We start from the raw sequence: 18,515 nt of genomic DNA, 5'->3' as shown, positions 1-18,515 counted from the left end.
TGGGCCTCTTTAATCATTAAAATGTCATAACATGCACTCGTGAAAGAGAAAAAGAAATAAATTTTCAATAAATATTGTGAATGATATTATTTGAATGCTAATTAGGCATATATACATATACATATGTTTTCTTCATTTCAGCCAAAAGAAATTTACTTGATTTTTATGTAAACCAAATGTGAGTGTGTGTGTGGATTTATATTTTGGGTATATATAGCTGCTCCTCATTTCTTTAATTAAATTTGATTAAGTTAAACCTATATATATATATATATGTATAGAAATATATATTTAATAAAGTTTCAAGTTAGTAATAAGAAATGGTACAAAGCATTCTTCTTTGGGTGCAGTAAAGAAAAGTCCAACCTGTGGTGGCAGCACTGTTTGAGACCTATGTTCAACTTAAGCACTTGGACGCAGAGTCGACCAGGTTCATGGGGTTTCTCCAACCCCATTATTGCAAGCTAGCTATTTGGTGGTAAAGACCCAGCCCAGCTTAAGATTGTGCATACAACGGAAACACACCCCCTCATCTGTCCTTCCCTTCCAAATTCCTCACTGTGCACAAGCAAGGGGGACAGAAAGAGAGAGAGAAAGGATGGAAGGCAGCACGGTGATGGTGAGCTCCAAGAATAAGATGATGGGCTCAAGCAAAGAACAGCTTTATCACGTTATTCATAAAGTGCCTCAGGGCGATACTCCATATGTCAAAGCCAAACATGCTCAGGTGTGTCATTTCAGGAATGCTGAGACTCTACTCTCTACCATATGTTAGAGCTTCTGCATATAATTAATACACCCAAAGCTCGTGCACCCAAAACATAAGTGTTTTTCTTACTTTTTTTTTCTTAAGTTTAACAAGGTTAAGTAAATTTAGGTTTGCTCTTGCTTTATATTTGATGATGATTTCTTGTGAGATGCTTAGATAGTTTCTTGTTCTGGAACTTTTGCGGCTTTTCTGGGCAAACAAACAGTTTAGAGATAATTATCAAACCTAGCTGGCTAGGATCCTTTTTCTTTCTTTTCTTGCAAAAACAAAGTTAGAAAAAATAATTCCTAGGAAGAGACAAGAAGATGGAAAAGCTATCTCATGAAAACTAACAGAAAATTGAAGGAAGATCTGGGTCGTGTGCATGCTGATTATAGTTATCGATGAGTTGTTTAACCATGGGTTTCCTCGACTAACAAGTCAACAGCATGGTACCAATGAGTACTGGACTTACCATTTATCTTCGTCTCTCCTTAATTATCTTTTTGTACTGTGGAGATCCAGAAGTTCTTCCATTAATGTTGAACTTCATAGTATTCATTCATCATTTGCTTCTCTCAGTTTAATATCTTTTTAAGACCTAATTAAACTATATTTTGTTGTTAATGATGATTAAGGACTGCAATTATAAATCTCTTTTCTCTCTTCATGAAACTACTTTATGCTTGTGATCATTCATTTTTAGAACATTAATCCCAACTCAAGAAAAGCTAATTTAAGCAATTTTTTTTGGGGGTCAAATTTCACTCTTCTGCTCATAAACCTAGTTTCAGGAACACATTATAAATTCTTTTATGTCGATATACAGTTATAGATCTCCCTTCTCTTTCCAAATATTTCATTAAAATACTTTATACTTGTCATTAGATTTTAGAATTGTGAGATGTTAAACAGGAAACTAATTTAGCAAGTTATTGAAATGAAGTTGATAAAGTTTATAAGGATATTGATATTGAAGACGAGTCTTATAACTTCATCTTTTTTGCGTTTGATCCAAAATTTTGAACTTTGCTGTATATAGTCCAAGAGAATTTGCTTAGATGGATCGAGTACAATATGTATTGAAACCATTATCAAATCAAACATCAGTAATCAGTACTAGTATTTGTTAGCAACTGATTTGAGATTGACAGCAACTGCATACTACCAATTAGCATGAATATATCGTGCTTTAGCATTGAAATAGAGGTGGGATCGATACATTTCCTTGTGGGGGATAGATCAAAGGTAAGGAAATTAAGAAGTCACCATCTCCTCCTTGTTGTTTGCCACTTTATATCGCATCAATCAATCTGTCAAAGCCTCGATCACAGGCAATTAACATATGAATAGAAAGCCCTTAATAAGCCTCACAAGATACTGAACCTCTCCTTGAGGGCTTAGGCTCTCTCTAAGAGTAGTAGTACTATATATGGTAGGCTTGAGCTAATTAATTGTCTAAGTTTAGTCTCGCTTAGCGTTTGGACAACCATTGGCTTAATTTGCAAAGGTGTCGCAAGCGACACTATCTTAAGAGATTTGAAGTAAATTTCAAGCCTAACCTCACAAGCATCAAGCATCAAACAGTTTCACAATTGCCTAAGATTTATGAACAGGCCTAATTAAACCCGATGCCCCTTTGTGACAGGGAAAACCACTTCAAAAATGAAAGACTTTACCATGCAATGCATATACATGTAGTGCAAGTTGAAAGAAGTTTTTATTGTGATCTACTAGTTTTTTTATTTTCTTGAGAAGCTATTGTGCTCTACTAGTTAAAAGCATAAATTACTAATTAATGGAAGTAGGAAATTAACATAACATGCATCCACTGTGATTTTGCTTTGAATTAATCCAGCTGGTACAAAAGGACCCAGAAGCAGCATTAGTTTTGTTCTGGAAAGCAATAAATGCCGGGGATAGAGTCGACAGTGCACTAAAGGACATGGCAGTGGTGATGAAGCAACTAAATAGAACCGAAGAAGCCATTGAAGCTATCAAGTCTTTCAGGGGCCGTTGCTCAAAACAAGCACAAGAATCACTCGACAATGTTCTTATTGACTTATACAAGGTATGGATGGATGGTTGAATATTCCATGCACGCATTTTCTATCCCCCGACCGCAACTATATAATTTTGGTTTGTCTGATCAATAATCAATCTGGCAGAAATGTGGGAAAGTAGACGAGCAGATTGACTTAATAAAACGAAAACTAAGATTAATATACCAGGGAGAGATCTTCAATGGAAAACCGACCAAGACTGCCCGCTGCCATGGAAAGAAGTTTCAAGTTTCCGTTAAGCAAGAAACTTCAAGATTACTGGTATTTGATTTTGCTTAATACTAACTAGCTTCTTAATTTACTCTGGTACAAGCCGCTGCTACTACATGCAAGGAGTATTTATTTGTAGATATTTACTACAATAGGACTGCTGCATTGATAAATGTGACAGGGAAATTTGGGGTGGGCTTACATGCAAAAATCGAACTACCTGACAGCAGAGGTGGTGTATCGAAAAGCACAGATGATTGACCCGGATGCCAACAAGGCCTGCAACTTGGGCCTTTGCCTTATCAAACAGGGCAGATATGATGATGCACGTTCAGTCCTTGGAGAGATATTGCGAGGTCAAATTCCAGGCTCAGAAGACATTAGAGCCAGGAGAAGAGCTGAGGAATTGTTAATGGAGCTGAAAGCCGTGCAGCCACCGTTGGAATTGTCGGATATTCTGGGCCTTGAGGACGAATTTGTCAACGGGCTTGATATGTTGATGAATGAATGGGCCCCTGTTAGATCCAAGAGACTCCCCATTTTTGAAGAGATCTCTTCATTTAGAGATCAATTGGCTTGTTAATATTTGTTCAAAAGGGTGTTTGTGCTATATGATTGGGGTGGGATTACTTGTGTTAGATATGTAGGAATAAGGTATGATGTAAATAGTGTACAACTTCATATTCAAAACATATTTGCCTTTTTAATAAGACTAGTTTTTCTTTTTATTCTATATCTACGTACGTATAGATCTTACATTAGTAACAAATAAAATGAGTTTTGAGTATATAAATATGAATCGTTTTTTATTTATCAAGTATGTCTTTTAAATTGGAAACGTGGGTTCGTGACAAATGTTATCAGAGTATATTTGAATCTTTATTGATGTGTGGGGCTTCATGAGAGATAAAAAAGTTAAGATAGATTAGGACTAGTGCAATGGTCCCTTTGACGTGGGTGGGTAAAGAGTTAATGCAACAAGGGTGTGGCTAGATCCCTTTCCTCTATCGATGGCGTGGGTGAGATAGAATATCATAGATCTCACATCTTTATTTCAAGCATGTCTTTTGATTAGAAACTTTATTAAGCATGTCTTTTGAGTTGAAAAAGTAAACTCATGACACATGCTCTTGCTTGAAGAAGGGGTTAAATCTTTTTTTTTTCTACAATAAAACCTCTATAAATTAACACTCTGAGGACTATGAAAATTTATTAATTAATCGAGATATTATTTAATCGATAAATTAATAATTTATTAGTTTATACATTAATTAATAAAAAATTAATTTATCAAGGTTTAGGATTTAAGGTACATTAGGTCAAGCAAAAACATTTATAAAAAGAATATAAAGTATCACAAACGGAAAAACTAAACACAATGGTTTTTAATCTCAAAAGTGTAAAGAAATCAACAATGATTGGGTGGGATGAAATGTCTAAAGTATTATGCGAGTACAATATAAAAAATCTAATTGCACCCAAAAGCAATTGCAAAAGTAGGTGTCAAAAAGGTTTAACTTGCAAGTAAGTCAAGCAACAATATCAAATACGATCAAGAGGTCATTAAAGTATTTATCAGCCAACATTGAAAAATGTGATGCCAAACAATACAAAAATGCAAAATTCTCTGAGTTAGAGAAGGTTCTTTATGAGTGGTTTGTTCAATAGCAAGAACGTGAGAATATGACCAGAGATCTAATCACAGAGAAGGCAAAGGAGTTTGTTGCTGGTTTTATACACACGCAAGCGCACGTGTCACACAAGTAATATAGTAGTAAGTAAGGTATTGTCTCCACAAAAAATTGTGTCTAATTTCTTGCTAAATATTAAAATTGTACACCCTAATCTTATTCAAGTAAATCTAAGTTGAAAATTAATTAAAAATGAAATTAATGTAACAAGACTAAACTAAGGAATTAATGCTAAAAATTGCTAGAGAATCAATGAATTAAAGCCTAGGATTATAAAATTATTTTACCTTTCATTTGAATTTAATCTCTCTCTTTATACTTATATCAATGGGTTGGTTACTTTCCTAAAGTCCAAATTTATCTACAAGTCTTTATCAAGATGTTGTAAACATACCTATCATAATCAATTTTTCATATGTCTATATAGGTTAATTAAGGTAGGTTCACTAAGCTTATGCTCTAAATTCGGCTTTAGGTATATTTCTATCCTCAATACTAATCAAATCACCTAATCTCTAAGTGAAATAAGCACATGTTATTCAAACCCTTGGTTTATTCTACGCTTCCTTTGTCAAATTGCATTTAGAAACCTAACTTAATCTAATTATTGATCAAGCAATTACAAGAAATAAGGATATATTTGAAATAAACAACATAACACCCATTAATAACAAGTAATAGAGAGTTAAAATATTCAAACTACATGAAGAGATCAACCACAATCCTAGAAAAAGATATTTAGCTCATCATATTTACAACAAAGTTCAATATTCTCATAAAATAAATCATTTCTACAATAAAAGGTAGAAAGAGAAAAAGAAAACTAGTGAGAGAAATGAGTTGCTGTAACTTTTTGGACCCAATATTCCTTGATTTCTCTCATTTCCTTTTTTGTAGAAAGCTTCCTTTTTTTCTCCAAAAAGTCTTTTGCCTCGAACCCCTTTTCTCCAAACCAAAAAGCTACCTTTTATACTCCATAGCATAGCAATTTGATAAAAAAATCGAAGGTTAAGATGTAATTAGGTCCGTGTTAACGCTGCAGTGCCGAACACATTGTTTACCTTAGTGTTGAGGCTCGTTTGGCATTGCAATGCCAAAAGGTTGTCACTGCAGCACCAAACCTTTTGTCTTGTATGCTTATTTTGCTGACTTGTTTGGTGCTGCAACAAAAGACTTGAGGTTGTGGCACCAAACCTTTTGTCTTGAGTTTACGACAATTCTGCTTCTTCTGAAGCGATTTTCAACCCTAATCTCATCAGCACTAGATGGAGTGATGAACATGGAAGTTGTAGCTTCTCCTCTTAGCTTTCTAATGGTCTAAAAATCACCTCAATCAGACTTCTTTAGCTCAAGTTACACTCTAAACACTGTTAAATGTTTAGTAACCACTTCAAACCAAATTGCATTCATCCATTGCCATTTACACTCCATCTCCTCGCATACATTTATCAATAAGAGACTAAATCAGTGGAGGCTGAAATTAGAACTTTTTAACAAGAAATTAAACTAAAATTGCTTAAAATGAAAAAGTATAACATAATTGAAACTATTACTAAGAAAGCATAAAACTACCTATAAATTATTTAAAAACTAAAAAACTTAGCTCTATTTTAGTTCCAATTATGTGTAAGATAACTCTATACAACAGAGTTATCAGAGTTTATGAAAAAGATGTACCCTATAAATATGCTAGAATTTCATTTTTCTCAAGGTTAACTCGAGCGCTTTAAATCAAGACATAGCATCAAAACATATCGTCACTTTGAAGAAAGTGTGTTAGTTGATATGGAACTCATGTAGAAAAATTTGTAATCCATAAAAGAGAAATTAGATCAATTTCCCATGAAACATGTTTTTAATATGGATGACACAAGATTGTTTTATAGGCTACAACCAGGTTATTCTCTTGCAAAAAAGCAACTTAAAGGTAAAAAAAAAAAAAAGACAAGGATTTATTTACAATTGTTATTTGCTGTAATGAGGATGGTTTTGAGAAAATTCCTTTATGGTTCATTGTCAAATATGCTAAACCACAGTGTTTCAAGAATGTGAACTTCAACAGTATGAACTGCAAGTACCATGCCAACAAATTAACATGGAAGATTGGGATTTTATTCCAAGAATATGTTCAACAACTTGATAGAAAAATGAATAGTAGAAAAGTTCTCTTGCTTGTTGATAATTGTCCCGATCCTCCAAAAACTATTAAAAGTTTGAAAAATATTGAATTGTTTTTCTTGCCACCCAACACAAACATTAAAGATTCAGCCTTGTGATGCGAGGATCATACAAGCTTTCAAGATGCATTATTGTTGTCGATTTTATCGAAATCTTTTGGACAGTTATGAACTTGAGATCCCAAATCTAAAGAAGATAAATATTTTAGATGCAATGAATCTAGCAATCTTGGCTTGGATAACAGATGTTCAAGCAAGTACAATTGCAAATTGTTTTTGACATTGTAAAATTAAGTCTATGAATAACGTGGCTTTAGAGAATTTGGATCAACACTCAGATGATAGAGTCATTCAACAATTGCATGTTCTAATCAAAGAGTTAAAGTATTATGATACAATGAATGTTGAATACCTTTTGAACTACCCAGGAGAAAACGAGGAAACTTTAGAGTCGTTGAGTGACAAGTAAGTTACTGAGAACATCATGGGAAATGACAAAGAAAATAAAGTTGAAGACGATAGTTCTGAACTAGAGCTTGGCTCGTGCAAAGATGCATTCAAAGCACAACAATTACATTGCATAATTTTTTTTTGCAATATGAAAACACTACACTAGAGCTACTTAATGTACTAAGAAAAGTTTAAAGAGACATCAATTTTAAGAAGAAACGTGTAACATTAGAATCATATTTTACAAGGGCTTTTTAATTGAGTCATGTATATTTATAATTTTGATGTATAACAAGATTATTAATTTATATATCAAGTGGAACCTATGTGTTTTCTATAAAATGTGTTATCTTATAAATTTAGCGAATTATTAATTTACCACATTAGTCTCAAGTTGAGACTAACCAAAAATATTATTTAATCGAGGTTCTTAATTTATTGAGTATTAATTTCTCGATGTTTTACTATATATCTATCTATATTTTATAATATATTTATATATATATAAAAGTATAAATGTTGATAATTTTTAATTGACAAAAACAAACATATTTTTTATTATAGGTCTAAATTGTCATTTTAGATTTTTTATTATAAATATTAATAAAATAAATCCATTTTTTAAATAAGAATATTAATTGTATTGAATGAGTTTCATTACAATTTTTAATAGGGTTGAATAATTTATATATTAATATTATAAAATTTCAATTATTTTTATTTTAAATTATATGTTTTAAAAATATTTATATTTATATAACTATTATTTAACAATATATAAAAAAATTTCTCATGCAATGCACTTGATAACAAATACAACTAGTCTATCTATATATATATATTCACCCCATAACTGTTTTACTTTCTATGTCATAAAAAATGCACAACTCGAAAGAAGAACACCAAGATTAGTAATAAATTACAAACCATTAAACAAAGCATTAATATACAAGAGTAGAGATAGTTAGAAAAGCTTTTTTTATTAACAAAAATGGTCCTATTTGTTTATTATATTTTTATATTGTTATTTTTAAATATTTTTTGTTATTAATTTTAATAAGATTTATGTAATTTATATATATAAGAAATCTAATTGTATGGAATGACATTTATTAATAATATTTTTTATTATAAATATTAATAAGATGTGTCATTTATTACTAATATTTTTATGATAAATAGTAAAAAGATGCATCCATTTTATAATTAAAAATTTTAATTATATTGAATGACTTTCTTTAATTTTTTTTTAAATTTTGATAGGGCTAAATAATTTGTACATTTATATTACAAAAGTTTAATTATATATAATAATTGAATATTTAATTATGATTTATTAACTTTATACTTTAAAATCATTTATGATTTATATATAATTGTCATTTAAAAATAAATAAATAATGATATTGAATGACACGATAAATGTATTAAACACAACGAAGAAAAAAAAAAAAGAAATGCTATTTTAATCTACATATATGAATAAAAAATTATCGTTAATCCTTTGTTGGGTCAACCTAAGTGGGCGCGTTACTCCCAAGTTCCAACCAACCCGCCACCTTCAGTTAGCTTCCATTCCGCATTTCCACTTCTTTTCCCTGAGAAAAAAAAAACAGAAGCCGACCCAAACATAAAAATTCCCTCAATCCTTCCACTCTCAAAAGTTGATCTATTCACTTACAACTCTCCAGACTTTTTGCAGCGTCAATCATATGGCAGCTAAAGACCCTGTGATTATAACAGAGAAGGGCGAGATGAGAAATTGGTCAAGAAAGATAAGATCCCAAGGCAAAACAGTTGGGTTAGTTCCCACCATGGGTTACCTTCACCAAGGTCACCTATCGCTCATCCAAGAAGCACACAAGCATAGCCAGCTAATAGTTGTGTCTATCTATGTAAACCCGGGTCAATTTTCTCCATCTGAGGACCTTTCCACCTACCCATCTGATTTCCATGGTGATATTCTTAAGCTTAAGTCTGTTCTTGGTGGAGTTGATGCCGTTTTTTGTCCCAAGAATCTGTATGACTATAGTAATAACAGCAAGCAAAAAAATAAGAATGAAAATGAGAATTGTGCTAGTGATGGTGGTGGCTGGGTGGTTTCCTGTGTGGAGGAAAAGGGGAGTGGGCATGAAACATGGGTGAGAATTGAGAGATTGGAGAAAGGTTTGTGCGGGAAAAGTAGGCCTGTCTTCTTTAGAGGGGTCGCTACTATTGTGACCAAGTTGTTTAACATTGTGGAACCTGATGTTGCTGTCTTTGGTAAGAAGGATTATCAGCAATGGAGGATTATTCAGCGAATGGTGAGACTGTTCAACTCTCTCTTCTTCACCTTGTTATTAGTTTTCTGAAATGGTGTATTCAAAAGGGAGGTTTACTCTTCCGTTTGAAGTGTTCTGACTTATTTTTGCTACAGGTTCGAGATCTTGATTTTGCCATTGAAATTGTGGGGTCTGAAGTAATACGTGATAGTGATGGCCTTGCATTGAGTTCGCGAAATGTGCATCTCTCCCCTGAAGAAAGGGAAAAGGTTCCTTGACTGTTTCCATTTCCTTTTGCATTTTGAGCCCTGTTACTGGTAACTCGTACATAGAGGTTTCCAAGCTGTGTCATTGAAATGACGTATTTATCCCCAAGTCCATTGTCGATAATCTGTTTGATGGAAGTGCTCTTTATCTACATACTTGACTCTCAGTGTTTTTTGAAGTGGTTCACTTCACTTGCATTGAATTCATATACTCATCGATTCAAAGCATGCTCTTTCAGGCTGCAGATATAATCCCATGTACATGTAACTGAATTAGTTCGTTTACTTGCAGGCATTGTCCATTAGCAGATCATTGTTAAGTGCTAAATCTGCTGCAGAAGAAGGTCAGGTTAAATGTGGAGAACTAAAGGATTTGGCTGTCAAAACGATCACTCAAGCTGGGGGGAGAATTGATTACGCTGAGGTAGGGTGCAATCTATCTTTCTTCCTTGACCTTGTAAATAATTTGCAATATTGGCTTGGCTGATGGACTATGCCCCAGTTCAATTAGTACATTTGGCCAATACCGCTCCAAGTTGATCCCATCCTCTGAAACCTCTGGTCCTGTTCATTTCCTACCTTTCTGTTCCTTGTATTTGGTGGTATTCATTGTCACCCTCATTTATATGAACATTAATGAATCAAGGTCAAAGCTCAGTTTCAAACAGGCTCAGTCTCGTGTTGGGGGTGAAACCAACGGTTCTAACGGGGCCAATTCTCTACTTGAATACTTCATTTGCTACCAATTGCAAACAGACAGGTTCCTATCCCATGTGAAACCTCTGTAAGACCACAGTGATTATAAATCCATTGATTTCCACTAAAATTTCAAAATCTTGACGGTGGCAATGCTACATGAAACTGTTTAATACCACCACCCATGATGTTTAGTGAGCGGTTAAAATGGCCTATCAGCAATAGGTGCCAAAAACCATATTACTCGGATGGTATAACCTATAACGTAAAGTGTCGTAATTACGATTGATTCTGTTTGCAGATCGTAGAGCAGGAGAGCTTGGAGGCAGTGGAAGAGATCAAGAGTCCTGTTGTGTTCTGCATAGCCGCCTGGTTTGGCAAAGTTAGGCTCATAGATAACATGGAAATCAACATCTGAAGAAAGTACATCTTGAGTCTAATGCACTTACAATCTGTTTTTAGAACCGAACAAGCATTGTTTGGTCCCCAATTTCGCTATTTTCTGCCAAGGCTTCTAATTTACATGACATGTTTTGACTATCGGGTTTTGATTCTTTCTTCTAGTTACACCGGGTGTTAAATTTTGAGTTTGTATAATTCCGATACAGTGCAAGATTAAAGAATATTTCCTTGTTTTACTCCTTGTAATTTATGTGCACAAAAATGCTTCCTTCATTTCCTTTCAACACCATCATCTTAAAGTACCTTCATTATTTTTTGTATCAAAATTCAATTTCCAATCGACACGTATCGAATTTCCACACATCAACAAACTTACTGCTATCAAAAGAATCCAAAAATACAAACTATACATGCACACAGCCTTCAGATATATGCTACAGCAGAAGAGTACGTGTTATAATAATAAAAAAAAAAAAACTAAATATTACTTGTCACCGCAGCAACACCAATCCATGGGTGGCAATGGAATTTAGCAGACAAGCAATTCATCAACATTTAAAGCCACCGCAAACAGACAGTATGATGATCAGAATCAAGGCGATCAGGATCCCAAGAACTATGAGCTTTATCTTCATGTTCTGCAACCACATCTTTCTCCTCATCTGGGTTCCCTGCTGCCTGAAATCTTGAGCCTACGGTGCCCAAAAAACAAACACCGCATTATAAGATCAGTAAACTAAGATAAAACAATCCAGAATTCATAACCTTTTATTTTAAAGCATCAGGATGAGAAGCCTGTAAGGATATTTAGTTTTTAACCAACAATTTCAGCTAGCCCTCAAAATTTTGACTACTTGTACCAATCAATGCTTAAAATGACAGAGATGCACAGTTAGGTGAAAGAAACAGTTCATTGTGCGTCTAACGTCTGTTATACTTTATTTTGTCGTCAAGTTAACATACAATGTTTTACATAAAGCTTTAGAATATATGCTGCTACTTTATTTTGATGTCAGAGGTTAGCATGGTTTTACCAATTTAGTCACAAAAGATGCCCAAATATGCACCCCTTCATGATCTATCCTAAGTGCAGTTTATATATGCAAGTAATTTATTTTTATGTCAGGTTAGCATGGTTTTGCCGGTCAGTCACCTATCAAGCCCAAATAATTGCCTCATTATGATCAATCCCCAGCATAGTTTTAGAAAACTTTGCCCGTATTCTTCAAAGTAGAACAATATGATATACATTTACTGACCTGAGAGCGAAGGTTTTCTGTTTTATCCACCAGAAGCTCAATTTTCTCACCACGGTCCAGAACCTGCAAAATAGATTTGTTAATGAAAAAACAAAAAGAAGGATCCTGACATGCAGAGCACTCATTATCCATGATACAGAAATTTATGAACTCTTTCCCCACTTCAAACCCTCAAATGGCACTCCATTTTATAATGTGTAAGGCAACTATAAAAGATACTAACAATGAGTTACCTTCTCAATGTTTTCCATCATAACTCCTTTCACTTCTGAAACTTGGGCTTTCACTTTGGCAATCTTGCTAATCTCCTCTGGATGATCAATGCAGTACTGCATATGTTCCTTCAATTTTGGCCTACATCAGCAATAATAAAAATATAACATCAATATGACCAAAAAGAATATATAGCATCAATATACTTGATAACAAAGAAGACATTCTATTTAATGGTCAAGAAAAAGAAAATACCCAAATTCCCTGCTCAGGCTGTTTGCAGGAGCAGTTGCAGCTTTACCTCCACCATATATCTTGGTAAAATCCTCCTTAATTCTCTCAAGAAAGGCAATTGGAACCTGTCGGCCAACAGATTCGATAGCAACCACGCAATAAGCTGCAAAGAGGAAGGAAGGGGGCCAATTCAAGCAAGGAAAGAAGTAGCCTTATCTCATAATACAGGGTGCAACACAAGCTGTGAAGCAACAGGAAAACATCTTGCAAGCACCAGAGGTACCCTTTGAAATGAACACCTAAGCTTCCAGTATCTCAGTGCATCGGCAAACATTAAAGGACCAAACATGCTTATTCTTCTACAACTATATGTAAGGGATGTGAACAAAGGATCATTTGCTAAAGTAATAAAACTCTTCACAAGTTAACAACCCTTAGTCAAAGATCATGCTATATATATAGCTTTTCTGGTTGAAATGGTATCAGAGCCAACCTTGTATCCAGGAGGTCACAAGTTCGATCCTTGGCAAAAATCCTTGGATCCTCAATGGTGGGAGGCTATGTGAAGACTGCAATGCCAACAAGTGTGGCAGGGTCCACTGGTAATGCACATCTTTGAAGGCATAGGTGTCCTTCGAGAGCGTGATGGGGATTGGAGACACACCTCGAGGTCAAAGGGTATAAGGGCCTCATCCAATCAAGCTAGCTATCCGGGTTAACTATACTTGTTAGACCTATAACATTTTATTGTTCTATCATTGTTCTTCTCAGTTTTATTTTTGTTTTCCTTTTCTTTCCTTTATCTTTTGTATCTTGGTTTTTAATAATAATTTTCAATAAGTTTCGCTTAGATTTGTTTTTACTTTGAAACAATTTGTTTTGAAGAAGAAGAAGGATCATATTTTATGTCAAATTGTTGGCAGAATAATTCCAGTTCTTTCCTAGTCTGGTATCTTTCTTTCTTTAATTGCTTCTGAAGTGCAAGATGTTGAAAAATTTTTAATCTTTCCCTTTGAGTGAAACTGATTAATTCACCATATGTTAGTTTTTCATAAAAAATTATTCCCTTAAAATTTATAAGTAAACAAATGTCATCAAATTAAAATTTGGAAAGCACACAATCATACACTTGATGCAAATGAAAATGCCAAACATTTAAATCATACTTTTCTGACCACTAGATTTCCACAACAGCTGACCTGAGTTTAACGAAGAAAATGGATGTTTCAGAATTGACAATATGTAAAGTTAAATAGCTTTATGACTGCTGTCTTTTTAACATATGTCCAGCAGAAAATACCAGAAAAAAAAAAAGTGTGGACGTAAAAGGATGAATCAGAACTGAGCAAGGTTCTGATCTGATCAGTCTAGTCTACCCCCAGGTCATACAGGTACTTTAGAGTTTATGTATCATAGTGCATAGGCATACAGAAGAACACAAAACTATTCAAGGATAAGATAACTTTTAAAGTGAAAACAATAGCAAAGAACTTATATAGGCTCAATCCGAATGCTGTTTTTGCTATTTGCTTTATTACCATTGACTCTTTGCTTCCTCGAAAGTTACTAAAATGAAAAAGTAAACCATAAATACATATTTATATTCTTGGATATAGGCAAACAGCAAATTTGAAGTCAAATTTTGCTACGAATGAGCAGATGATTAAACTATAGCACACATTCATACATAATTGTTCAAATAAAAGTCCAATCATGCATTTGGTAATTATAAAAGTTTATGTAAGTTTTTAATCCTTAATTATTCCAAAGATTATTTCCTTCTGTATTCAAATGCAAATATTGCTTTTTGCTTCAAGATGTGGCTAAGGGAGCCTTTGTCACAAGATCTCTAAGCAGATTTAAGTCATTTGAATTACTGTTTAATCTTCTAGTTTTTGCTCCTAATAATCAGTTTTGGAAAGTTTCAATTACAAGTTAAGTTACAACATCACTTTATATTGCATTAATTACCCCAAATTAAGTGAAAGGTTTACTTATAGCTACTACAATAGTTGCATACTTCATTTATTGCACATCTTAACCAACTCTATTCTAAAAACAGATGGAGCCCAACTGATTCTCTCTCTTTTCCCTCTCCCACGCTTCCTTACTGAATAGCAACTGAAAGATTAAGATATGCTAATCACATAATTTAATCATTCTCAAAGAAGCAATAGAAAGGCAGATCAGAGAGAGATAAAATGAAAGAAAAGCGCCAGAAGAGGAAAGGCGAGGAGATTACAGAAGCCGTTATCGACGAGATAGTTAAAGGTGTGGCCATCGCAGTTGTACGTGAACTTGTTGTTGGAAGCGGGAAGTTTCTGGAGACACTGAGAAGCTATGCTGGTGAAGTTGCCGGTGAATTCGGTGTAGTCGGCTAACACGACGGTGCCTCGCGCCACAAAGGCGTAGATCAGCGATTGTTGCCCCATCAAACAAGAGTCCCACTCAAAGCCCCCCTTAACTCCCTAAACCTAGCAGAAAGAAAGAAAGGGGGAGAGAGAGGAAAGGAGGTGTTTGCTACGGAGGGGGAAAGAGGACAGAGAGAAGGAAAGAAATGGGAAGAGAAAGAGGAGAGTTTCCTTTTTCTTTTTCGCTTAAAAAAGAAGCTAGGCAAAGGCAGCCTGACTTTGTTCTTTTCGTAATTTTCAATATTTTGGAGTGGGCTTCAATTCTATGCAAAATAACGGGGATGCCACGGAGTCTGAGCTTTGAAAATTGAATATTCGGGGATTTGAATCAAAGTTTGCAATTTTGCTTTGGCTTTGGCTTTGTAATCCTGGCTGTGTGTGTTTCTAGAACAAATAATATTCTCACCTCTCTTTTCCTCTACCATGTGCTTCATTTATGCTTTTGCTTCTCTTTTTCATTTTTTGAGATATCAATTTTTTTGAAATATAAACTGAAAAAATAATTATCAAAAATATTTAAAAATAAATAAAAAGATTATATTCAAGTGTGAGTAAGGTACTAATAACTCTATTTAAATAGAATTTACAAAATAAAAATAATTTTAAGATATTAGATAGATGGATTAAATCATAATCTTAATTCAATCTAATTTACATCCAAATCTATATATACATAACAAAATGAATATTCATACATATATTCATAACACTTTTTTTGAATATCTGTTGTATTAATATTATGTCTCGTTAAAACTTTATTAAGAAAAAACCCTCATAGGACAAAATTTGAGTGAATGAAAAAGAGTACAGAAATTTTTTCAAGAATACGTTTTTGAAATACTGCCTCATTAAAAATATTATCAAGAAAGACTCGATGGGAAAAATCTGTGTATATTTTACTCCTCTGATGACTGCATTATTTAAAATTTTTAAAACAATGCATTTCAATTTTTTGTACCAACTTTTCAAATATTGCAATAGGAAAGGTTTTGATGAATAAATTTGGTTCAATCTAAGTAGGAGATTAATTATGGCATATTGTTCATCGAGGTGAAAAGAAGCAATTGATGGCATCTTGATTTTACTTTAGTTAAAGTTTTCTCAATCCATTTTGCTAAAGATTAACAAAGGGGAGGTGATTATACAACACAATAACCCCTCAAACCAAAAATAGACCCTTCTCCACATTTGAATAATTGGAGAGATGAGGTGCAATCTCAGACCACTAATATGTAATTAGTGCTATATTATTAATTTCTTGTAAATCTTAATCATCTTTAGCTCAAGGAAGGGTTTAGGGTGGAAGCAACCAGGGCAATTGCTCCACTAAGGTCTCTTTTGGTATGAGAAATGTAAATGGGTAAGTAATATTACCATATTTAGTATGATTACATTTTTGAGAATGTGACGTCAAAAAATAATATCACCTTTCCAATCATATCTTAATGTTTCTTTAGTTATATAAAAAAATTAATTAAAATTTTAACTTTTTTTATATTTTTTATCGAAATTGATAGAGAAAAAAATATATATCACAACATTATAAATATTAGAAAAAAAAACAAAGATATAATTATAATAAAAATGACTTATTTTCCAAAATAATAAGGTATAATATGTAAATATAAATAAAAATAAGTTTTAATAATTAATTTGTTTATTGATATGAAAGCTGCCAAAATTTGGAAAACCTATAAAATAACAAAAAGTGAAATATTTATAAATTAAAAAATTATCTTCTACCATATGTGTTATTTACCCCATGCAAGAAAAGTTGTAAAATATATTAAAAGTAAAAGAAGAGCTAGAGAAAATGTCACGACCCGAAACCTCCCTCAGGCCCATGACAATCGCCGCAACGTCCCTGATTGACACTCATTATCCGGAATGCCAACCGGAACCCCGCAAGGCTTACATATCAGTTTCTTTCCTTTCCTGTGAGCAATCATTGTTAAATATCTAGTTTTTAAAGAATATACACTATTTTAGATCAAAAACAATCAAAATAAAATTTTTGCCACATAGGGGTATTTTGGTCATTTTTTTCTCAAAAATTTCGAAATTGGCTAAAACGTAATATACAAGTACAAAACACATAATTCATATTCAAAATGAGTTTAAAAGTCTAAAATCTTCATTTAAAACGAAATTACGATTATTTGAATATAATAAGAAAATAAAAGAAATATTAAGAAAAATATTCTATTTTCTTATAAAACAATATTTATAGAGTTATACGTGAATAATTTTTATAGCGTAAAAGCTAAATAAATTTATACATACTGAAATACAGTAAGCCAAAATATTTAATTTAATTTACAATAACAAGAGGGCCCCCGAATAAACAAAAGTAAAGAGGACTGTGAACCTACGGTTTGGAAAATGCAGATCCAATGGTAGTCCTCGATGAGATCAGCTATCTACAGTCTATACTGAACCTGAAATGGGTGAAAATGAGGGTGGTGAGATTATAAAATCCCAATGAGTAAACAGACATTATCATAAATATCTAAAGGCGAGTAAAATGGAGGCAAGTTTAAACAACAAATTTTAACCCATGTCATAATGTTTTCAATTTATTTCTTAAACCATAAAATATTTGTAATTTACCAAAACAGTTGTTAAGGCTTATGTCTTTTATTAAAACAAGGCTCAAGCCAAAACTAATCCTCGGGGATACCTTGGTCGAGGCATCTAACCGAGTCCGCCAAGGGTGTTAAAATATTCACACGTGAAACACATTTTTATTTTTAAAACCAGTCGTTCCTTGGCGTTGGTCGAGTTACACATTCACGTGGGGGTTCGACGTGAAGTGAGCTCTAATACTACCCCGGGAGTTACCCTTCTCGCCTCTACAACCGGAGTAACTATATAACTGAGTTTACCGTGCCCCTCTAATAGGCAGTCCACGAAAACCCGTCACTGCAGTGACTAACCCACCAATTTTAATAAAATTTCGACAGTATAACGTGGCTTTTATTTATTTATCCAGCCTGCATAGTAAAATCAACTTACATAAATTTTTCAAATGCACTCACAAAATATAGCCACATATACTCATTTCTCATAAGCCATTCCTAGGAAAATATATATTTTTCAAGTCAGTTTGCAACCTCCAATTACTCAATTTCATAATCAATACAATATATTTTTATTTATCACATTTATTCCTAAAACATCAAAAATCTCGTTTTCATTTCATAAAATACATAAAGGGCATTTAAAAATAAACTCTAGATAATTTACAATAATAATAAGTTTACTCACCGTTTGTACAAACTAAAAGCTTTCTAAGCGCCCGGATCACTACTCGTCGGGTACGACTTCTTTGCCTTTTCCGGAAGGCTCTCATCCTAGACACATTACAAAAATTTACACAATTCATCACATTGATGCTAAATCACTATATAATTAACTTAAATCCTATACTAATG

The 18,515-nt window shown here is 33.3% G+C and overlaps 3 protein-coding genes across 3 annotated transcripts; 2 read left to right on the top strand and 1 right to left on the bottom strand.

Moving 5' to 3' along the window:
* Window positions 1–360: 360 nt before the first annotated feature.
* Window positions 361–3,749, top strand: ATSDI1 (Tetratricopeptide repeat (TPR)-like superfamily protein). The gene is made up of 4 exons (XM_018115655.2): window positions 361–727; window positions 2,607–2,819; window positions 2,917–3,072; window positions 3,203–3,749. The coding sequence occupies exons 1-4, from the start codon at window positions 599–601 to the stop codon at window positions 3,602–3,604; spliced, it is 900 nt and encodes a 299-aa protein (XP_017971144.1). The 5' UTR covers window positions 361–598; the 3' UTR covers window positions 3,605–3,749.
* A 5,106-nt stretch (window positions 3,750–8,855) lies between these two features.
* Window positions 8,856–11,210, top strand: PANC (pantoate-beta-alanine ligase). The gene is made up of 4 exons (XM_018128994.2): window positions 8,856–9,642; window positions 9,756–9,869; window positions 10,159–10,290; window positions 10,864–11,210. The coding sequence occupies exons 1-4, from the start codon at window positions 9,052–9,054 to the stop codon at window positions 10,978–10,980; spliced, it is 954 nt and encodes a 317-aa protein (XP_017984483.2). The 5' UTR covers window positions 8,856–9,051; the 3' UTR covers window positions 10,981–11,210.
* A 27-nt stretch (window positions 11,211–11,237) lies between these two features.
* LOC18612808 (vesicle-associated membrane protein 722-like) lies at window positions 11,238–15,286 on the bottom strand. Its single transcript, XM_007049741.3, has 5 exons — window positions 14,913–15,286; window positions 12,692–12,833; window positions 12,457–12,577; window positions 12,224–12,286; window positions 11,238–11,656 (listed from the first exon to the last, which is right to left on the bottom strand). Exons 1-5 carry the CDS (start codon window positions 15,100–15,102, stop codon window positions 11,513–11,515), a joined length of 660 nt encoding a protein of 219 aa, XP_007049803.3. The 5' UTR covers window positions 15,103–15,286; the 3' UTR covers window positions 11,238–11,512.
* Between the last annotated feature and the right edge of the window lie 3,229 nt (window positions 15,287–18,515).

Source organism: Theobroma cacao, chromosome 1, assembly GCF_053813885.1.
Source record: "Theobroma cacao isolate CCN51 chromosome 1, ASM5381388v1, whole genome shotgun sequence".
Classification (NCBI taxonomy): Eukaryota; Viridiplantae; Streptophyta; class Magnoliopsida; order Malvales; family Malvaceae; genus Theobroma; species Theobroma cacao.
This window is presented reverse-complemented; position numbering and strand designations above follow the sequence as displayed.

What these genes read in the sequence shown, in the direction of transcription:
- ATSDI1 (XM_018115655.2), top strand. Translation starts at nt 599, where the DNA reads ATGGAAGGCAGCACGGTGATGGTGAGCTCCAAGAATAAGATGATGGGC. An exon ending in TCAAAGCCAAACATGCTCAG is followed by an intron (nt 728 to 2,606) that starts GTGTGTCATTTC and finishes GAATTAATCCAG; the next exon opens with CTGGTACAAAAGGACCCAGA. An exon ending in AAGAAACTTCAAGATTACTG is followed by an intron (nt 3,073 to 3,202) that starts GTATTTGATTTT and finishes TAAATGTGACAG; the next exon opens with GGAAATTTGGGGTGGGCTTA.
- PANC (XM_018128994.2), top strand. Translation starts at nt 9,052, where the DNA reads ATGGCAGCTAAAGACCCTGTGATTATAACAGAGAAGGGCGAGATGAGA. An exon ending in GGAGGATTATTCAGCGAATG is followed by an intron (nt 9,643 to 9,755) that starts GTGAGACTGTTC and finishes TTTTTGCTACAG; the next exon opens with GTTCGAGATCTTGATTTTGC. An exon ending in CCCCTGAAGAAAGGGAAAAG is followed by an intron (nt 9,870 to 10,158) that starts GTTCCTTGACTG and finishes GTTTACTTGCAG; the next exon opens with GCATTGTCCATTAGCAGATC.
- LOC18612808 (XM_007049741.3), bottom strand. Translation starts at nt 15,102, where the DNA reads ATGGGGCAACAATCGCTGATCTACGCCTTTGTGGCGCGAGGCACCGTC. An exon ending in TGATGGAAAACATTGAGAAG is followed by an intron (nt 12,287 to 12,456) that starts GTAACTCATTGT and finishes TCTATTTTGCAG; the next exon opens with GTTCTGGACCGTGGTGAGAA. An exon ending in CAGAAAACCTTCGCTCTCAG is followed by an intron (nt 11,657 to 12,223) that starts GTCAGTAAATGT and finishes TGGGCACCGTAG; the next exon opens with GCTCAAGATTTCAGGCAGCA.